We start from the raw sequence: 22,275 nt of genomic DNA, 5'->3' as shown, positions 1-22,275 counted from the left end.
GGGAAAACATAGTCATTCAACTTTGTCCACAAAGGATTTATTCTCTTTGGCTATTTACCAAAACCCAGGTTTTTCCTCTGACCAGAAAACCATTCCCTAGCAGGAAGGGGGTGAGTTGGCATGCTAGGAACTTCTGGCTTCACACAGATTTCATGAACTGTTGAAACTTTCAAGGCTTGTTTTAACACTGTTACAAATCAGAGACGAAGAACAAAAACAGGCCAAAGGTGTGCTTTTTTTTTTTTAAGGAACAAATTTTATTCCAATTTCAAACAATTTATTTCAGGAGAAAGATATGAAAATCAATTTCCATCAGGTACTTCTAACAATGAGGGTCAGCACCCAGCAGACGAGAGAACTGCGGCATCCCAAGAACCCCCATTTCTGCCTCACGGACTGGAGAGAGAGAGAGACAGGCAGATGGGCGAAGCTCGATCCCCAGCCACACCCTTCAGAACCCCCCCCGCCCCCCCACCCACACGCAGAACACCACATGCAGTTTCAAAATGACAAAAAGGTTTAAAAACAGCATTTTTATATAGTACTTTTCCTTCTTTCTTTAAATAGGATAATTGTTTAAATGTTTTTTCTCTTTTAAATCAGGATCTCTTATAATATACAAGTATAACCAAATAAAATTTCCACCACACTGGCACTTGTAAAAGAGTCTCTGGTTCTAAAGAAAGGAAGGAGGGGGTATTGGCACAAACCATAACGCTTAAAAAAAAACACGCACGCACGCACGCACACACACACACACACACACACACAGAGTACTGAGAGTTACAGACTTGAACCTCTGTTGGACTCAAAAACAACCTTCGTTTCTGTGAAGCGCAATACAAGTAATGGCCAGCGCACACGCCAAACTAGAGCACATTTTCAAAGTAATAATAAAACTGTGTGAGAAAAAACACACACAACTGAAGGCAATGACAGACCAAAGAATTACATTTCAGGGAAGGGAAGACATGTCCAAAAAAAAGGGGGGGGGGGTTGCTCACTATATTGGCGTCATTTCAAAGTTCTGCAAGGAAATGGAATGATGCATTTGCAGTCCTCTTCCTGTGCACAGTAAGGTGAACGTGAAGGTTTGGAGAGTGGGCTCCCATTTCTTCAGCAGGGCTTTCTTTTTCCTTAAAGTGCACTGTGATCACAACTGGGTCCACGGATAGCTTCCTTTACCTCAACTCCGAGTTCCTCCACACGTGCACGTAATTGCAAAAATACTGTGTCTTTGCTTCCAGCACTCCCCAAACCTCAACAGGCACCTATCATCACAGGGAATGATGGACGAGGTGGATTTGGTACATTCGCTGCAAGCAAGTGGCAGAGCAGGTGCACGCTGGAGAAGCTAACAAGGCAGCTTTGTGGACCGAGGATTATTTGCCGGGATGTGCTCACTAAATTATCATCTTCTCCCTGTTGCCCTTCAAGGCTGCTTCGCTTCCAGTGGCAGTGACTCAGAACTAGGAGAATTTCCTTCTCCACCAGGGGCCAGTGGCTCGTCCAACAAGTAAGACCGATTCAACACACCGAGCCCAGTTCAGGGCCACGGGCCCACACCACAGTCACTCCAAGCAGCAGGTCTGAGCAGCTTGCTCCTCAGTTCCTGGCAACAGGTCCAATGCCTGCAGTGGACGCTGTGCAGACAAAAGTGAAAGGAGGGACCTGTGCCCTAAGGTACTCCAGGCAAGTGGCATTGAGAAGAAGTCATGGCACGTGACGAGAACGGAACTTCTCTTGCAAAACAGAACGAGTGTCTCTTTTGGCAGAAAAACAATCAATGCAAAGCCTCTGCAGGAAGCCCCTTCCCTTATCACCTCCCCCCCACCCCCCAAAAGACCTTAGAACACATATCAGGAATGTTGGTGATTCTACAAAGCAGCACCTGCTCCACACCCTCCTCTTCATCAACCAAACAGCCAAGTTCTCCGACTTGCTGGTATCACCGTTTTAAAACACATCCACATGCAAGTTGCTTGGATGTGCAAAAGCCCCCAGGAATCCCCTTTGAAAACGTGGCTCATGCCTGCCTGCTTCTGTAGTGTCCCATGATACCCGGCGGCGGCAGCACCCCCCCCCCCCCCCCGCCTGGAATGCTGCAATTTCAGTGTGCAACCTAGATTTTAGTGTTAAGAGACCAAAACGCAACAAGGGAAAAATATCCTGTTGCGTCTTGTGCAAGGAAATTCACCTAGTGTTGCTCTACATGAGATAAAAGTGTATTTGACAAACACCCTTTGCCATTTCACCTTGTAGCAGTTGGCTTTAAAAAAAGAAAGAGAACGATGAAGTCTCAAGCTGTCATCTGGGAAACTGGCTGTTAACTGTCCGTGAATCACATTACTGTTGTCTGAATTTTGCAAGCCTGAAGGGCAAATTTAAAAATCCCCACCGTTCCTTTTGCAAAGCCTCCTTTGCCCCACAGCTGTTGATCTTCCTGACAGATTAGCAAAAGGTTTTGGCACCATCTCCTATTTGGCTTCAAGCAGGTTTTACAGCGATTTGTTTGGCACCAAGTATCCAGACCTGGAGCCTATCCTGTACACACGAGGTCAGTTGCCATCTCAGTGACTTCCCCATAGTTCCAAAACAGATTCATTAGATCTGGATTTGGCCCAACATATGCCACTCTCCATCGCCCCGGAATAAATACTTGTGCAAATACTTCTGTTAAAACAAAGTCTTCCAAAGTTTGAAGGAGGGAGAGAAGAGAGAGGAAACAGCAGCTGCCACTGATACAAGCTCCCTCCCGCTTCCAAACCAAAGAGCTCTCCATCCCTTCTGAAAACGTATTCACAAGAAGCAACAAGAAGCCTCCACATCCAACAGAGCACCGATGTTCCTTGCTGAAGGCTGGACAGATAGGACAGGAAGCAGGAAACCAGGCTGGGACCTTGATTCTCCCCCACGAGATCAACCCCTGCAGCAAAGCTCCTCTAGCTGCACTGCTCAAGAGACCATCATATCCCCCAGGACGCCTTTCTATCTCACACTGCATGAAGACCTTTCTAAAGGGAGCTTACTTTTCCCTTAAAAATTAAAGGACACAATCAGGCACTTCCCCCAGGCTTGTTAGCTATTGCTTGATTTGTAATCTACAAACAAAAACATAGCAGATGTAGCAAACTATGAATAGAGTAAGTTTTTAAAAATCACAGTCTCCATGTAACTTTCATAACTGAAAAGGAAAAAAGAATCTAGACTAAAATGATACAAGAATGGGGTGGAGGGGGAGACGGATGGCTTTGTTTGCATGGTTTGTTAAAGACTGCATGTTCCTCCCAGGATGTCATCAGTGAAGCCTTGAGTCCTTCAGGACAAGGATGCCCCAGGGGGGAAAGCTGGCATACTGAGCAAATTACCCCAGAGAAACCCTATGGCACAAGATGAAGGTACCAGAATCCCGTAGTCCAGTAAAAACACACCCTTGGCTGGAAAGCCTGAGATCATTACCGCGGGATCAGAAAGCGTAGTAAGTTGGCTAACACAACATGACAAAGGCCAAGATGAAGCTGCCTTGACTGTTGGCAAGAAAGCAGGAAATTAACAAGGTGCCAGAGAGAGTGCAAAATGTGTCCCCAGTTGATGTTTTAAACTGTGAAATAAAAGAAATTTGTTTTAAAAAATCAGCTATTCTGTGGGGCAGACATGAGACTCCCAAGGAAACAGCGAGCAAAAAGAACTTGCCACTCCACAGATCAGACAATTTGCAATCATTACATCATTAAAAATTAAGATTTTGTTTTTTCTGTACATTTTTTTAATTCATGGGGGTCTCTCGTCTTACTTTCTTCACGACAAAATGTCTCCCGAGGAGGTGGGAGAGAGGGGAAGGACTGGCAAATCAAGGTCAGACGAGGTTATATTCCTTCAAGTTGAGCTGCAAGATGGTGTCCTTGACGGCAGCAAAGACAAAACGGATGTTTTCCGTATCTGTGGCACACGTGAAGTGAGAGTAGATAATTTTGTCGCTGTCGGGGTTTAGATCCACAAACATCTTGAGGATGAATTCCCGGGCCGCCTGTGCGTCTCTCTGGGGGCCTGCAGAAGATGAAGGAGTGAAGGTTGAGGTGGGAAGAACCCTGGTTAGAGTTAGGAGATTCCTAGCAGGGAGATTCCGAGCTGATTGCTGATAGGATAGAGAAACAAGGCCCCATTTCATGGGTTCATCAGAACCAACTGCTGCTTGGCTACTCCCTTCCCTAGCCCAGGGATCCTATCAGCAGCCCATCACTCTGCAGCTACTGGGGAGAAAGACAAATGCTCAGTTAATTTGCCTAGACCATGTATAGCCTCCCCGCCCCAGCCCTACAGAAGCAAGAACGTACAGTTAAGCTGCCTCGGGGGAAACTTTTGCAGATTCTAATTTGTTACACAGCAAGCAGCAAGGCTCAGCTGACCAGTCATCTTAGCGGGACTAAGGAAATCAGGAGGGCCTGAAACTAGAACATACAAATTGGCTTTCTCTTATAAAGCCCTTGCATCCTGCTCCTGGCTCCTCCCTCCTCCAATTTGGCCACCACAGGTCCTGATGATCAGGCTCATGAGCCTAGAGGTTTGTGCTGGGAATTAAGGCCCCAGGCACACGCAGGCCCAAGCCGCATCTGGACCAGGCACAGTGACAGCATAAGCCTCGCAACCACCACTCCTTCTAGCGCAAAATGGTTCCAGGGATCTACTCTTGGACCTACTGTTTCAACTAAGGAAGGATGGGCTTGAGCACCTCCTCCCCAGGCACGGAGCCTCCAGCCAACCACATGGAAGGTATGAAGACCACTACGTGTCTCCTGCTACTCCCATTTTACTACACCTGTCTTAAGGATCAACCATTACCTCCTGCAGCCCAGCTCTCGGCAGGTGACTAGCCTTTTACCTGCTGAAGCCAACCAGGTGGTCAGTCACATGTCCTGCAGTCTCTTCTCCATCTCAGGGAAGAGGGATTTATTGGGCCTTTTGTTCTAGAAACTGCAAGAAAACTGTCTGGCCCCTTATTTCTCCACATAGCTTGAGACAAGTCCACACCTGCCAAGCTACATGCCAAGCAGTGCTGTAGCAGGACCAGCGGGGAGGGAGGAGAAAGAGTCTTTGCACTTTTGTTTAGAGCACTTCCTTACCATCAAACTCTGGAAAATAATCCACGAGGTGAGAGTACATGATCTTGTCTTCCAACAGATCTTTCTTATTGAGGAAGAGGATGACAGACGAATTCTGGAACCAGGGATAAGTGATTATGGTCCGGAAAAGGGCTTTGCTCTCCTCCATTCGGTTCTGCGGGAAGAAACAGAACTTCTGGGCCTCTTGATGGCAACAGGGAAGGAGTAGGAGAAAGGCTCACAGGTGGGTCTAGATGCAGGACAGCATCTAGGTGAGGCCACAGGACTCCACTGAGCTAGGAGGAGGCCAATGGTATCACCTGAGGAGGGGGGAGGAAGAAAGCTGATGCTCAGTGGATTTTCAGTATCATCCTGATACCTCCATGTCAAAGGCAGCAATGGACGGTCCTCTGCTAACAAACTCTCCACCACGCACCCCAATTTTGCCACTACAGTTGTATTGCCCGGACTCGTTCTTAGCAACTGTTGCAAACAAAGGTCCGCATTTTTAAAAAAGCAGAAAACATCCATCTGGCCAACATTTTGAACAGCAAGTGAAGTCTGGAACAACCAGCATGCTGCTTCCTGACGCTGGAGACCACCACCAGCTTCCAGGAGTTGCTGCCTGGCCTCCCGTTACAAACTATTCCTCATCCTCTGTCCTAGATGTCTCCAGCAACATCGCATGGGCCCCGCACTGAACAACACACACTCTGTGCTTCCCAACCAGTGGGTCTTGACTCAAAAGAGGGTCACGAAGCCTATGGAAGAGGGTCTCAGGCACCTGCAGTTCTACCGTTTTGGGCTTGCTCAGTTTTTTTGGGTCACCATGTCAAGTAAATTTAGCCTTGGAGGTCACCGTAACAAAAAGCTGGGAACTACAACGTTAGAGAGAGGGTGCACCAACAACTAGATCACATGGCGTTGTATGCTCTGAGCAGCCATGCCGAATTTCATACTTGTTCAAGCAGACCCATAAGTAGTCGCGTCTCATTAAACTCCTAGGCCTTGCCTTCGGAAGGAAAACAAAGAAGGATGAATTAGGAAAATTTCACAAGGTTATCTGGGGAGCAAATATTACTCCGGAAATATAGGTTGTGGGTGGTTGATATTTTCCTCTCAATACCCTGCTGTAAATTTTTACTGAGTTTAAACTACCTGTTCAATAATGGTGGTATTAAAAAAAAAAACTTGACAGAAGAAAGCTCATACAACAGATATGGGGGGGGGGAAGTCAGTGGGAAGAAAGGTAAACTATGTATAACTGCAAGAATGATGAGAATGCAGAAGGATTGTTTCCTTCAAATGGAAGTTCAGGAAGTGACGTCTGGCTTAAAGAGAGACAGCAAGGCTTCTGCATACTTCCTCTCCGCAAGGCCCCAGATCTCTCTTTCATGGGAAATAAATGCATGTGAACGTCTTTTAGGACTGGGAGGTGCATCTCGGAGAGCCAATGGGTCAGGCACCTCTAGCCCCTCTCCTTAAGCTTTGCAGACCACACTCCTTTCTGCCCAAACGGGGAGTAGACTGCTTCTGACCCAGCAAACACAGCTGACAACAAATGAGGAAGCGGTCACAGAGGTCTGCTCCTCCACAGACGGCTGGGGGTGCCCTCTCATTTCAGACCAGGAGGGGAGCTCACCTGATCAGAAGCGGGGTGGCATCTTTGGGCATAGCTTTGGGTCCAGAAGCACCATTTTCACAGCAGTAACAATTGGGCCTCCTAAGCGCCCACTGACTTGGCATAAACAGGTCTTCCTAAGTAAAACAGAGCATGTGTGTGGGGGGCGCTCAGGAATGAACAGCCAGCGGCCTTAGGATGCCTTCTGGTATATCAATGACTAATCCACATCTTGGTCCATCTCTGCCACCAAGACAGATGTTTCAGGCAACCAGGAGAAAAGATAAGTACTGCAAAAAAGGGTTGGAGGGAGCAACAGCTATTGCACTGGGGGGGGCGGGGGGGGGGGAGTAAGAGAGGGCATCTTATGAAGAGCACGCAGCTTACCCTAACCCGCTTCCTGAAAGCAGCTTCTCAGCAATTCCATAAAGCAGCCGCAGCATTTGCAAGCCAAGTTCTGCACGCCCTTCTGCCAAACCCTTGCCACTCTTCCTGCAGAAAAAAGACCTCCCAACGGCCCACATGATTTACTATCCTGCTTACCTCGTTATCAGACTCCACCAGAACTTGGTCATATTCACTAAGGGCTACTAAGAACATGATGGAGGTCACATTTTCGAAGCAGTGGATCCATTTCCTCCGTTCTGACCTCTGACCCCCGACATCCACCATTCTGAAAGGGACAAAAGGCGCAAATCTTGGCTGCTCAAATTTATTCAATATTTTCAGACAAATAAAATGCAATATCCCCATTAAAGCCAGATATGCCTTTCTGCCCAATTAACTCTTCTATACGCCTTTTTAAAAAAGAAAAAGGCTAGAAGCACAGCAAACAGATGCACAAACCATTTCCAGGGATTTGGAGAAAACAGAACTGAAAGCACCTGCAGTGGTCACCTTCACTTGATTTTCTGCAATGGCCTTGGAGTGATCACTTCATTTAGTCCTCACAATGAGGAAATGTGTTAGGAATAACATTTTTTATCGATTTATAAGAGGAGCAATGGCAGTATGAGAAGGAGCTCCTCCCACACAGCAGGAGAATGATAAAGGAAGGGAGCACTGTGGAGGCCATGTCAGAAAGGGCCTGAAGGGAAAGCTGCAGAGCTCAAGCATGGATGCACCCAGGTAATTTAGCCCCTACTTCCAGCACAGAGATACAGTGGGGGAGAGCCAGCCTGCACTAGACCCAGGTTGGCAAGGGTTAAGGGCATAGCTGTCTCCCTGCACCGCTCCCCCGGAGGGAAAAACACACTCTTATGCACATTTACAAGCCAAGCCATCGATCAGAGCACTGCCACACAAATACGTGCAGTACAGATGCTTTGAACCAGAATATGGCCAGACTGTTGACTGTATAAAGCTTCTCTTCAACTGCACCAGTACAAGCAAGGGGGCTGGTCGTATGTATGAATGCTCCCACATGACTAGAGCTAAAATGTCAAGGAAGGCTCCAGTCTACCATTATTACCTTCATACTCTTTTATGTGCAGGGCCCCCCTTCCGCAGCACTCACACGTGCTTCCCAAATCTTCAGTAGTGAAGCCCAGGTAGCTCTTTTGTTTGCTTCTGCTGAATGTGTGAACTGTGCAAGAACAGTAAGATGACTGAAGCATTCTTGGGTGATTCACATTAAATCCTGACCCACAAGAAGGAAGGCCAAGACCTTGTAGAGAACAGTCACTTCACTGTGCTTCTTCAAAGCAAGTACCAAACCTGCATCTCTCTCTTACATCCCATCCTTTCTTCCAGAAGCTCAGGGTGGTGCAAATGGTTCCCCCGTCCTCCTCCCAACAACCCTGTAACGTGCTTTAAGCTGGGAGCAGGACTGGCCCAAGATTGCCAGAATGAATAAAGATCTGAACTCATCTCTCCCCATTCCATCCAGTTGTCCAACCAGTAAACACACACCCCACACTACGAATATAGCCATGGAGACTACCTGAAGATAATGTTCTCTAGATCAAAGGGGTACTCTATGATCCCTGTTGTTGGCACTCTGACCCGCAATACATCCTGCTGTGTTGGGAGGTACCCTTGAGTGGCAATACGATCCACGTCTGTAAGGTAGCTGCAAGAAACAAAGGGAAAAAAACTGGGGTTTTTAGTCTGGGAGTGAGTTTAGTTTAGTTTAGGCTTTAGTTTAAAGCATCGGGCTCTGAAAACCAAACAAAGAATTCTGCATTTATATACCTGCTTTACTTAATTTATTTTTGCTAGATTTTGGCCTGGGCGAGCACAAGAGCACCAATGGAAATCTTGCTCAAGCACTGAGAGTTCACCAGCCACAAACCAGGATTACAGCGCTTCAAATAATAAAAAAAAATCCTATGATTGCAGACAGACTGAATTATGCACCTTCTGCCACACTTGCATAGAAGCAATTGGATCTTATCAAGCATGGGCGGGGAGAGAGAAGGGGTGCACTCTGCTCTCCACAGCAAGGTCCACTGACGGTTCCATGCCTAGATTACACATGAAAGGAGTTTCCAAGAGCATAGTCAACAGGGCGTTGTGTCACTTTCCACTATGTACAAGTGCAGGCTCATACTTCCATGAGTTTTGCTCCCCCTCCCCCCGCCAGTAACATTTCTGTTTCCTGGCATTTTCCGTGGACCCAGCTTCCCATGGCAGCTCCCAGGACAGCAACGAGCCAAAGGAATCACACCTTAAAGCCCTGGCTGGCAACTGATTTAAAACGAATCCTTGAACTACAGGCTGGCAGTACTGGCGCCATCCACCAACTCACTTCTGCATGAGAGGGGCAGAAAGCCCTTTCCTTTCCCTATGTAAGGGGACACAAGGTTAGACAGTGCTGTTGGCTGTGCTCAGACACTGGATTCAGCAAGCAAGGTGCACAGAGGAAAGCCCCTATTGTCTACAATGACCTGGGCGGGGGGGGGGGGGGATGCTATTGTGAAGGGCTCCTGAATAGCGCACACACACACACTTAGGAAGGAGTATAATGCATAACTTGTTGGGGGGTGGGATCTTGGTAGCTATGCTGGAAGCCCAGATGAAAAACTTCTGGGAATCTGGGCTGAGGTTCCCCCCTTTCCTCCAGTTGTCAGTTGCCAATCATTTAGTTCTCAAAGAAAAAGGATGGATATAAAATATTTTAGAGAATAAAAGTAGACTCCCCCCCCCACTTCCTGAAGATAGTTTCAGGTGGATAGCAATATTGGTCTGCAGTAGAAGAGCAAGAGTTGAGTCCAGTAGCACCTTAAAGACCAACAAGATTTCCATGGTAGGAGCTTTTGAGAGTCAAAGCTTGGACTGAAGGGAGCTTTGATTCTCAAAAGCTTATACTGCAGCAATCTTGTTGGTCTTTGCTACTGGATTCAAATCTTGTTCTTTACTTCCTTTATTTCTCACTACTTAAAATATCACTTTGAAGCTTGTTCATCCTGAAAGCTCAGGAAGAGAAGAAATCGAAGCATTTACAAGCTGTTACCTTTTGGTTCAGTGAGCCTTGCAGGCTAATGGTATTTTAAAAAAATCAGAGGAGACCACCCCTCTATAAATGTGTAAAAGCTGAAGAGGCTCCCACACAACTCGAAGGGCAGCAGCAAGGAACTTCTTATCCCCTTCAGTCCCCATACATCTTGCCAAAGTGTGGTAGCTGAACCTTGTGTTAAAGCTGCATACACACATGCCAATGCTATCAAGCTGGTGCCACTATAACAGAGCCAGCACAGCATCTGCTTACTATTTCGCTGAGTCGGAGAGCTGGTATTCCCGCCGCCGGTCATAACACTCCTGGATTCCTGGGTCATTCCACAATGTCTTAATTGCACTTACATAGGGCTGCTCAAAGGTTGCAACCTTTTCTACATCCACTTCTCGGATCAGCAGTGCATTCGCCTGCAGTGTGAAGAGGAAAGGATAAGCAGGCAGAAACGGCAAGACAGGGGTAAGCTCCTTCTAAAGCCTGGCACACTTGGTCCCTGCAGGCTAACAGTCAGCCTCCCTCCATCCCACTGGGCTTTCCTCTGCTACTCCTAGTGACAGCTAGAAATCCAGATCTTCCATCAATCCCCTTAGGATTTTTTTGTAACCCAAGCAAGCACATCTACCTATAAATGCATTGTTTTAAAAAGAAACACTGGCATGAGCCAGCTTTACCCTGGGAGCCATATCAAAGGCACAAGGCCAAGCAGCACTTGGCAGATCTTTGCCTCAAAGAGGAGTTTGACTGGCACATACAACTGTTGACAAAGCCCAATATTGTCCCGGTTCTGAAGAACAGGATGGGGGCTCCTGCACACCATTCTATTCCGGCAGCTGTTTTATGGTGGGATCGGAGCAGCAGAAGGCTCCCAAGCATGCAAAGCCCCCCAGATTTGACCCAGTCAATAGCGAGGGGTTTATTCACTACTTTTCTCTCCTAGTCTTTCTGCCACCGAGGCTAACAATTAAAACAGCATAATATATCACAAAACTAAATAAAGCCAACACTAAAAGACATATGAAACAGACGACAAAAAATTAAAACACAAGGCAGGAAGGGAGGGATCACTGAGTGAATGCCAGATGAAAAATAAGTCTTCATCCTCAGGCAAAAGACAGTGATAGAAGGGGACAGACGAAGATCCTTGAGGATGGCGTTCCATAACCAAGCTCACCTTGTTCTGCTCATACTTATACAGGATCTTTAAAGTCTCCATGGCCCTGATCATTGACTGCATGGCAGTGAAGATGTTCTGGTACACCAGCTTGGTGAAACCCTTTTTGTCCTCCTCAGAGTAGCCCGAGCCATGGATTATCCTCATCTGTTTAATGAACGTGCTCTTCCCACTCTCCCCTGTACCTGAAGAGAGAAAAAGAGAAGGGGGTGGCAAGGAACACCAGAAAACAAAATGGACAACACAGGAGTTGCTGTGGTGGTGGACATAGCCCTCTCTTTTCTAAGCAGCAAGCGCTACCGGCACACCTACTTGCAACAATGAAAGCACTTCTTTACTTCTGGGGCTGCTAACTTAACAGGGATTCAATGTTTTCTGTGGTACTTCCGGGTTGAGGAGACGAGCTGCTATCTCATGTTGCCTTCCCTTCAAGAAGCAGGTTATATTTTACTCCTAAACAGAGCTGCCAAAAAGGCATTCGATTTGCCATTAGTGGTCAAACAAGTGTATTTTGCATACACTCAAGAGCCACGCTGTAACAGTGAACTGGGAACAAGCACAGCCACTGACAGTTTCAGGTAGGTAGCCATGTTGGTCCATACCAGAACAGCAGGATTTGAGTCCAGTGGCACCTTAGAGACCATCTCCTGACGTGGATATAAAGGCTCAGAGATCTCCACTCCTCCCTTATCTGAAGGGAGCTTGGACACTCGAAACTTTATATCCTGAAAATCTTGTTGGTCTTTAAGGAACCATTGGACTCAAATCCTACTGAGCCGCTGCCCACTATTCTCCTTTGCCTCAAATCCGACTCCTAGTTCCATATCAAAAGCACACATCTACTAAGGCTGATGACTAACTAAAGAATTTTAGTTTATCAAATAACGAAGGGGAAGACCGATCGATCAAGTGCATCAGCACAAATTCAATAGAGGTGCCATGTGAAGTGCTGAAAGCAACAGAGAAAGCTTTGTATTTGGTTTGAACCAGGTTTGAGTTCAGAGTGAGACTTGGAAAACGCAGGTTCACCTTCCCAGTCACGAAGTTCATTGTGTGACTTCAGGCCAGTCACTTCTGCTCAGACTACCCCACACAGTTGTTGTGTGTGCAAAAATGGAGGATGGGAGAACCATGCATGCCACCCTGAAATCCTTGGTAGAATGAAAATATGATAGATATTTGCAAATTGTTCAGCTACCACTCAGACACAAAGGCCTGACATTCTTGTCACAGCAACACGCCAGAAGCCAATCTAACACTCAAGTGCCATTACCAGCAGCAAAAGAACAGCCAGTAGCAGCTAAAATGTAAGCTAGGTGCTTTCTGCTTCAAATCTTACCTTCACTAAGTATCACTGTTTATTTCTTTACGTTATTTATAGTCCACCTTTCTCACTGAGACTCAAGGTGGATTACATGGTATTATTACGGTATAGAAAGGGATTTCCTAAGCATCACGATCAGTACTAGAAGTCAAGCCCCACCTCCAGTAGTGCAAATAGCATGCAAAACCTTTTAGGTTCAGCTTTCTGGCTTTCAAGTTAGCAAGTTTACCAACAATTACTAAAAACTGCCAGCTCACAAAATGATTACCTATACTTCCATGCCCAGGAGACTACTCTCCTATAAAAAAATCTTACTTTTCCTTATCAGCCCGTGAAGCTGCTATATTGCAACTTGTCTGAGCCGCTCACCTGCCAGCCCCTGCTTTGGAGAGCTCAGCTTTCTACTCACCAAGCATCCAGCAGCCTCACGGACCTTGTCCTTCTCCCTCCCTCCCCTTTGCCGCCGCCCCCCTCCAGATTCAAACGGTCACCACATCTCTCCCTAGAAACCCACCCCTCCCTTCCAGCCCCTTCGGTCCACTCTCTGGCCACCTCCTTGCCTTGAGCCCAGAGGACACCTCCCTGCTGGCTCTTCTTCTGCCTCAGGCCTCTCTCCATGAACCAGAACGCAACTGCCAAAGCTATTCACTTCCCAGCCCCCAAAGCCTGCGGTGTCCCTGGTCTGGCCTGCTCATTTTCTTCCATATCCAGCACATGTTCCTCAGCATGAGTGTCTGTCCCTGTCTTTCCATGATTCTTCCCCCTCTATGTGCAGGCTGAGGACCTTCATGCCTTCAGCCCTTTGCCAGATGTTCCTCACTGATTTTTTGTTTGGTACCAATCTACTTTACTGTCATCTCCTTTTTTTTGGCTATTATGTAATTTTTATTAAATTTGAGATTTTTAGTTGTATTTTTAATTATATATCTTAAATATTGCAAGCCACCTCCATGGTCTTTCTGGAGAAAGCAACATGCAAGTGTTTAAAATAGTTAAAATTATACCACCACCCAAAGGCTTCTGGTTCTTCAACACAATTCCACTCACTCTTTTTCACTGCCCCTTCTGCCAAGGGTGGCACTTCTCAGACTGCAGCACTACAAGGACTTCCATTCCAAATTAAAAATGTCTGCAGACCCCCAATCCCTCTATTACCAGTACACACTACACAATCCCTTTATAAGACGCACATGGCAAGCCGCACATGCCCAATGCAGGTTTCTATCATCATATGCTTTCTAGAGAGAAGATCCACTTCAGCTACCACATTGATTTTTTTGTACATGGACCTTTAGATCAGGTTTCAGCCTAGTACTGAATAGTATTCTGGAGCATCAGAGTTGACTTTAAGGGCAGGACTGTGTTATGTGTATTACAGTAGTTTAGCCACAGGTAACCATAGCAGAGCTTCTTTATAAAACATCATTTATGTTGATGACACCCTGTAAATAACAGTCAACAAATAAGGAGCCACTGACATTTCTGACAGTCATGCTTTAATAAATTATACTATTGGGCACTAGGTGTCACACCTATTCAACAGACAGACCACTTGTTGGCGATCCGTCACCTGGTTCAATTTAAGGTTCTGGTTATCACTGACAAAGCCCTTAATGGCATTGGGCCTTTGTACCCACAGGACTACTTCTCTTGCTATGCTGCGTTGCCTTGGAGCAGCACCCTCTGAACACGTCCTTCTAAAGGTGCCACCCTGCAAAAGGGTAAGAGCGACAACTGCCTGATCACATGCATTCTCTGTAGTGGTCAGTCCCCACCTTGTGGAACAGCTTGCTAAGGAGGTCAGGATGGCCCGACCCCTCTTGTCATTTCACACAGGTGTAGGACAGAAATGTTCAAGAGGGCATTTTTATAAATGGATTAGAACTGCACTGTAATGGAACAGCTCATGAGGTCACTTTTATAGGGGACAGGACTGTATCTATTACAATGTTTACTGTATGTACCACACTCCCTTTATTGTATAGTCTTCTGCCTTTGTGACACACTTTTTGCATTAGGATATGCTGTGCTTTAGACAGGTTTTATCGCTTTCAGTTTCTGTTTGCATTGTCTTTCCATCTCTGTACAGTTTGATCTGATTTTTATACTTTTGTTTCTGGCGAGTCTTCTGCCAAGCCTTGGAGAAGTTCAGCACAACAGAGATCTGCTCCCACCCCTTGCCCAGGCGCAGTTTGCTGTAATTTGGAGGCCTAGAGGGCAGGCACACCTCGAAAGCTCACAAACAAGACCCTGCCTCCCCAAGGGAATGCCAGTGGAAAGCATCGATTCCAGCTAGCTACCAAAGTCATCTAAAATTGTGGCCAAAGCTATTACATTAGTCTCTTCTACTACCCTCACCCCTCTCGTGCCAAGGAGACAGAGATTTGTAGGAAATTATAATCGATAGCAGTTGTGTCCTTCCCATACACTCTGGTGGTGCCTGACATTCCTGTAAAATACCAATGAATTCAAGAACACAATCAGTCTTACCCAGCTATTGCATACACTTAGGCTAGACGCTATTTCCGAATTGCCTCCTAAAATGTTGATGCTGCTAATAGCCTTTTCTTTTCCGCTCCCATCATCCTAGCATAAAACTGAATAATTGCTTAGTTGCCTGCATTAGCTTCCAAAGTTCCCAGGTACTTGGGGATTTTCCCCACCCTGCTGGGCAGCCTGATCTGTCTTAGGGATTCAGGCTGGATATTTTGGAGGTAGAAGCAGGTCAGCTGATTACCAGGAAACCGTGTTCTCTGCTATTGCCAGCTTCAAGTATTACATTAAGCCAGGGGAAACTACTTCCTCTCTAGAAAGTGCAGCAAAGGATTCTGGGATGTTTTTACACAATTTCACCAATCCTCAGGAGGAAGAGAGGCTTGTGAATCTGTAACATATAGAACATTTGAGAATGGTACTCCGGATGCAGCCGTCTAAACAGAGTCTCCTGAGTTTTCCTTTGTACTTCCTGAATTTCTGATGTCAGAGATTAAAATTCAAGTACAGCTTGGAAAGGTGTGCTTCTTTCAATCACAGAATAGCTCAGTTAACATTGTTTACTACTGTTTCTGTTCTCCCCTTTGCCTGGTGAACTAGGGCTCAAGAATAAATCTCTCCAGGCAACAGCGATGTTTCACGGATTTCCCTCACCTGTTAGCAAAGAGTTGTCTGCCTACATTGAGGAATCTCAACCCATCCCTTGCTCTGAGATATCACTGCCCCCCCCTCTCACACTGAGGCACAGTGAGATACGGGACACATTCAACATGGCAATTTTTATTTCTGAGCACACAATCATGCCCTGCTGGGGCATAAAGTTTAGGGATCACCAATACAGACATAGCCAAGGGTCTTTTCTACCATGATCAGTGCCCCAAACTCAAGTGCCACATCCTTGTAAAGATATCTGCAAAAGTGCCCTCATTTTTGCACAGCATAAGGAAGCAAGCATTCTCCTTGGGATTAAGGTACGTGCACTTAGGTTGACAGCACAAAATGACCCTATGCACAACCCAGCCTGCCAGCCCCCGTGCTCTCTTGATCAGCATTTGCATCCTAGAAAGGCCAACTTTGGCAAACTCTTCCTAACAGGATGGAAGCCCATCAAGACAGCTTGCTCTCCCAGGTGATCCAACAACTGGCTGTAAACAAGCCAGCTGTCTAATGTTACCCTTCTTGGGGGACAGATTTACATTCCATAACCCCAACAAGCCTTAAAAGCAACATGAGAAAAAGCACCTCCTGCAGTACAAGACATAAAAACAAAAGATGTCCAACTAAATAATATATGCCAAGAACTGCCAGTTTACGGACAGCAGTTAACAGACCAGCTAAAAGGAAATTTAAAATCTGAAAGAACTAAAATGAAGAAAATATTGTAAAAGAATAGCGTGACAAGATCATCTGTAGGTATTTGTACAGCTAATTGCTAAAGAGGTTTCTTTAATGGGTACTAATGGCTAGAAGATCCTTGCTAAATGGCTTTTGATTGCAAACTGCAACTATCTATTGGAAACACCTTGCATGCTTGGGAGAGGTATGATCTTGGGGGAGAAACAGCCAGCAAGAGACTGCTTGCTTTTATGGGAAACAAATGTGGTTTTGAAAAGAGGGGCACCATCTGTTGGCTGCCACCCCTCAACCTTTGCTCAACAAATTTATTTACAAGCATATCATAAGAACACTGCAAGCTGCATATTCTCTCTCATCTCAAGAGAAATGACCCTGTAGCAGCTGTGCGCTGAAACCTCCCACTACTCAAGGAAATGGTGAGTGTTGAACACTTACATTCTTCAGTAACAGCTAAAAACGGTGAGCCATCTGGACAACAGGTACAACGGTTTCTCCAAGGGACACTGGACAGCACATGGCCCCAAATCTGACCCATAGCATTTCCAATTCAAACCAAATTTCAGGAATCTGAGATAGAACAGACTTTGACCCATGAGGGTTGTTGAGGGGTGACAGGCCAAAGCAAAACGAACCAGTAGTCTGACTGCACAACCAACTCCACCGCATGCCAAACAGAACAGCAGTCAAAAACTGTTGCAGATCCCCAGAATTCCCCACATACTGAATTATGAAATACTGAACAACTTATAAGATATTTCTCCAGTCCTCAAATATTAACGTAGTACTCGGCCACCACTGCTCCATCTGGAGATGCTAAACTAGTGACATATTCCAAGAGCTACAACACAACATCTGTATGAACCTATGAAGCTGCCGTATGCATTAATTCATTCAAAGCATTTCTACCCTGTCTTATCTCCGCGGACTCAAATATCATCTCCTCTAACGGGCAAAATCTCTCAAGGTTCCCTGTCTTTTCCTGCACCTGCTCCCATTACCCTTTAACCACACATGAAAGGAAATGAAACTGGGACCCCGATACACAAATCAGGTGTTCAACTGCCGTGCCACAGCCCCTCTCTTCTCCAGAATGCAACTGTGCTCTGGGAAGCAAAGTAAAACAAGATTATGACTAGCCGTACACAGAACCCTTTCCCCCTACTGCTATACCACACAGTAATACAAGCTGTACCTGCTGTATTATAGACATTATGTTATAATAGGTATTATGTGGGGGTTGGTACTAGAGCGGTTTTTAATTTGTTTTATTGTGATTTTATTTATATATTATAATTTTGTATTAGTTTTTAACGGTTATAATTGTTGTGAACTGTTTCAAGGTAGTAAAGGAAGAAAAGTGGTATAAAAATCAAATAAACACAACCCTCCTCAAACACCTGGGGCCAAGGAGAGGAGATACAGGTGGGAATAGCTGCACTAATGCCTTGTTTTAGAAATCCAGTGTTGATCTCACTTTATTACACACAATTTTTTCCACAAGAGTAGTTTGTACACTGTTACTACTACCTTCAGAGGAATTAGCCGCTACAGGCCAAAGGATGCTAGCAGCACGTATCTCCTTTTCCTAAGTTAATAAATGGAATGAGCAAAGAACCATCCCTGTGAACCCCTCTGTAAACAAGGCCAGAAGATGCCTAAAAGACGCATTTCAAATAAGCCATGCTTCTCAAGGTAACACACCCAGGCAAAGGTACAGCAAGGAGAAACAGTCAAGAATGATGTGGAGATAAAGAGTGAGAAACCTCAGGGGTGTCTTCAGCCCAATTCAGAATTAGCAGCTAAAGCTTAAAGGCATCAGTTTCCAAAGAGATGCAATCCCCCTCATCCCAAACTCTGGGTTAAGGATGAAAGACAGAGAATGAGGAACATCTCACAACTTGGTAGACTACTGGGTGAAAAAAACAGAAGAGCAAGCAGGGTGGGGGTGAAGTCAACAAGTCTGATGGGAGAGAAGGTTCTTTGAATGAATAAAAAAAGGATACATTCCTCCAAAGGTTAAGGCACCTGGGTGACTAAATGGAATGGACAGATGCCAGAAAAGGAATGAAGTTACAAGGAGGTGTTTGCAACAGCATAAGGCGGGGCCTGTCACTTTAGTGTATGCCTGGTAAGGTCCGTTCCCACCCCCACCCCCCAATAAGGCTTAAGATTGCTACTGATTTTACACTTTTTATGATTAATTTATTGTATTTTATGGATGTTGTGAGCTGCCCTGAGCCCATTTGTGGGGAGGACAGGGTATAAATCAAACCAAATAAATAAATAAATTTTTATTAGATGCACAGCAGAAAACTTGGATACAAATATGTTCCCAATACCAACATCCAAAACTGTTTCCAAGACTTCACATGGCATTTGGGACCCTCTTCCAGGACTCTGCTTCCTAAGGATGGCCCACCACACCCCCAAATCACGTTGCCCCTTGCTCGTTTGACCACTAAGAAGAGGAGGAAAAGGGGGAATAACATCATCGGGTGGGCGTGACATCCTTAAGGGATGAAGAGGGGGAACGCCAGATGCAGCAACGTAATGGCCACAGAGCAGGACAGAAATCTAATTATGAAGAATGGCACTACGTCAACATCATTAGAGAACGAGGGCTGCAACAAGTTGACAACTGCAGCATCAGGAATAAGAGGGAATTCTTCACAGGGTGCCAAGTGTCAGAAGAGCATTATCATTTATCGAAGACAAACCCTAGAAACAAGGTGTTACAGATCTTGGAGATGGAGTGATCAAAAAAGACTGTGATCATCGATGTGAGATAGGATTATTCGGGAGGGTGGCAACTGTCTTACTGGATGTACAAAAGATCATTTTTCTATTATTGTTATTGAAGGAGGACAAAGATGCATCAAAAGGGGCTTGAAACTGGCTCACTTGGAATGGGAAGTTTCGGAGGGAGCCCTCTTGGATACAAAGCAAAAATTAATTCATGGAAATGACCACCATCAGAATAGGGGAAGAGGATGATCAGGAGAAGCAAGTACATCTGCGGGGGGGGGGGGTGTCAGTTGTCAGGAAAAGTCTCTTGCTTGGGGCACCAGTGTGGCGTAGTGGTTAGAGTGTTGGACAAGGAAACCCAGGTCCAAATTCCCACTCTGCTACAGAAGCTTGCTAGATGACCTGCCAGTCACACACTCTCAGCCTAACCCACCTCACAGGGCTGTTGTAAGAATAAAAGGGAGAAGAGAATGATGGGTCCCCCATTGGGAAGAAAGGTATGGTATAAAAGAAGAAAGAAAACAAACAAGAACCTCAGAAAACTTATTAATATTAATTAACACAAATAGTTAAGGAAAGCCAGGAAAGGGGCTTCCTTCAAAGGGGATGCAGAAACCAGGAAAAGGAACCGCTTCCTACGTGGGCAGCTGCGTTGTTCTGTAGTTGAACAGCAGGGCTACGGTCCACTTGCACCTTTGAGACTAATGAGATTTCTTATTGCTCTACATAAAGTAACAAGTAAATTCCCAGTCCGATGTTCAAAGGTTCCGTATAGGCACATATGGCTGGAGACAGATCCCTCAGACAAGAGAGTTCAAGGTTGTGATTTGCAGTAATTCTACAACCTCCTGTATCAAAACCATTCAGAATTTTATTGGAACAAAGGCAAGGCCTGGGCTCTGCTAGGCTATAACTAGCCACAGCCAACAGGTATGTTTGGGTTTCTGATTAAGGGACTGCAAACTCTTGAAAGTTCACACCACGGAAATCTCCTTGGTCTCTAGGGTGCAACTGGACTCCAGAAACTTCTCAATGCTAATAATTCAGGAAGGCCAGGAAATCAGGAATGGGGCAAGACTCGGGTCCAGCAGCACCTTAGAGACTAACTAGATTCTAAGGGCACAAGCTCTGGAGAGTCAGAGCTCTTTTTTTCTTCAGGTATCCGATAGTTAACAAAGGGAGTTCTGATGCTCAAAGGCTTGGACCCTGGGAATCTTGACAGTGTCTAAGGTGCCACTGAACACCCCCCAACTTGTTATTAACTAACACAAATTCAGGAAGGCCAGGAAATGAGGAATGGAGTAAGATCCGGGTCCAGCGGCATCTTAGAGATCAACTGGATTCCCAGGGTATGAGCGCTGGAGGTGTAAGCAAGGCTGGTAGGTGTCAGAAAGCAGGAAGAACCATCAGTTGTCTCTAACAAGGGAACTCTGACTCTGGAGAGATCCCACCCGGGAAATCTTGTTGGTCTTTCTGGTACTGCTAGAGGCAGATCTTGCAGTTTGACTGCAGACCAACACAGCTATCCATCTAAAACTACTTCTGAGCATGTACAAAGTGTCTTTTAGGAACTTTGGCTCCCGAAGGCTCACACCTTGGAAATCTAGTTTGTCTTTAAGGTGCGACAGGACCCAAATCTTGCTCTTCTACTACAAACCAACTCGGCTATCCACCTGAAACTGCATTTCCAAGGTGTCAGCTTCCCGTGGGACTCTCGAAAACTCACACCTTGGAAACCTAGCTGGTCTTCCAGGTGCTGCAGGACCCGGATCTTGCTCTTTAGCTGCAGACCCACACAGCTGCCCGCCTAGAACTACTCCTGAGCATGCACAGAGTGTCTTCGGGGCGCTTCGGCTCCCACCCTAGAATGCCTCTGAGGTGCTGCTGGACTCGGATCCTGCTCTTGCCGCCGCCCAGGAACCTCGGGGGAGGCCAGGGCGCGCGGGAGTGGGGCGTCCTCACGGCCCCCGGCCACCAGCATCCCCAAGGAAGAAGGGCGAGGGCGCGCGGGGGGAGCCGTTCCTTTCGCGCCCGGTCCGGAGGGGAAGAGCGGCGGGCGAGCGCGGGGCTGGCCTGCCTGCCTGCCCTCTCCCGCCCCCCGCGACTGACCGAGCAGGAGGAGCTTGAGCTCCCGGCGGGCGTCGCGCTTGTCCCTCCGCAGCTGCTTCTCGATCTCGGCGTTGATGCGCTTAGACTCCTTCACCTCGTCGCTGAGGCAACAGGCCATCATGGACTCCAGCGTCATGGCTGCGGCCGGCCTGGCGGCGGAGAGGGCGGCCTGGGCCTCGCCTGCCTGCCTGGGCCTCCCGCCTGCCGCTCCCCTCAGCGCCGCCGACACGGCCCGCGACAGCCAGCCAGCCAGCCAACGGCCGACCCACCTCCCTCCTCGCTCGGCGCAGCCTAACTGACGCCCTCGCCTCCTCCCTAGCCGCGAAGGATTGACGGCCGCCACGCCCAATACGGGGCCCGAGACGCGCCCCCTCAGGCCACGGGCGGGGTTCGGGAGGCTCCTCCGGGAGAGGATTGGCAGCGCGCCCAATGCCTTATCCAATAGAAAAGAGGGGAGGCGGGAATTTAGGCAGAGTCGGAATCAATAAGTTCGGAGGAAGGGTTTTTTTTTAAGGGGCCCCGCCTTTTGTTCACCAAGGTTGGTTGAGAAGAGAGAACCGGGGAGGGAGCAATGGAGGGTTCTGATCTGCGCAGGCGCGGGGCGAGCGGGCCCGCTGGGCATTGTGGGACAGTAGAGGACTTAAAAGGAACGAGACGAGAAGGGCTAGAGAGGACCAAGGGTGGGGAAAGGGGAATGTTGGAAGTTAGCCCGCAAACTTCCCTGAGGAAGGACGAGGTTGCCCCAGCTCGTGTGCAAAGAGCCCCTTGTTTCTAAAGGGCCATTTTTGAGATGGAATGCTTCCTTTAAACCTCTTGGGCCTAATTCCTTTCATATTCAGGTTATTACAAGCAGTCTCTTGCTGTAACTAGCTAAAGGTCCATCTAGCAATTTGGTAATAAACA

General features: G+C 46.8%; 1 protein-coding gene across 1 annotated transcript; it reads right to left on the bottom strand.

Annotated features, from left to right (window-relative positions):
* Positions 1-248: 248 nt before the first annotated feature.
* GNA11 (G protein subunit alpha 11) lies at positions 249-21,692 on the bottom strand. Its single transcript, XM_054980841.1, has 7 exons — positions 21,373-21,692; positions 11,346-11,530; positions 10,430-10,584; positions 8,663-8,791; positions 7,264-7,393; positions 5,121-5,274; positions 249-4,047 (listed from the first exon to the last, which is right to left on the bottom strand). Exons 1-7 carry the CDS (start codon positions 21,506-21,508, stop codon positions 3,857-3,859), a joined length of 1,080 nt encoding a protein of 359 aa, XP_054836816.1. The 5' UTR covers positions 21,509-21,692; the 3' UTR covers positions 249-3,856.
* Between the last annotated feature and the right edge of the window lie 583 nt (positions 21,693-22,275).

The sequence above is a fragment of the Eublepharis macularius genome, chromosome 5 (genome assembly GCF_028583425.1).
Source record: "Eublepharis macularius isolate TG4126 chromosome 5, MPM_Emac_v1.0, whole genome shotgun sequence".
Lineage (NCBI taxonomy): Eukaryota > Metazoa > Chordata > Lepidosauria > Squamata > Eublepharidae > Eublepharis > Eublepharis macularius.
The sequence above is the reverse complement of the archived record's forward strand: the minus strand, read 5'-3'. Positions and strand labels throughout refer to the sequence as shown.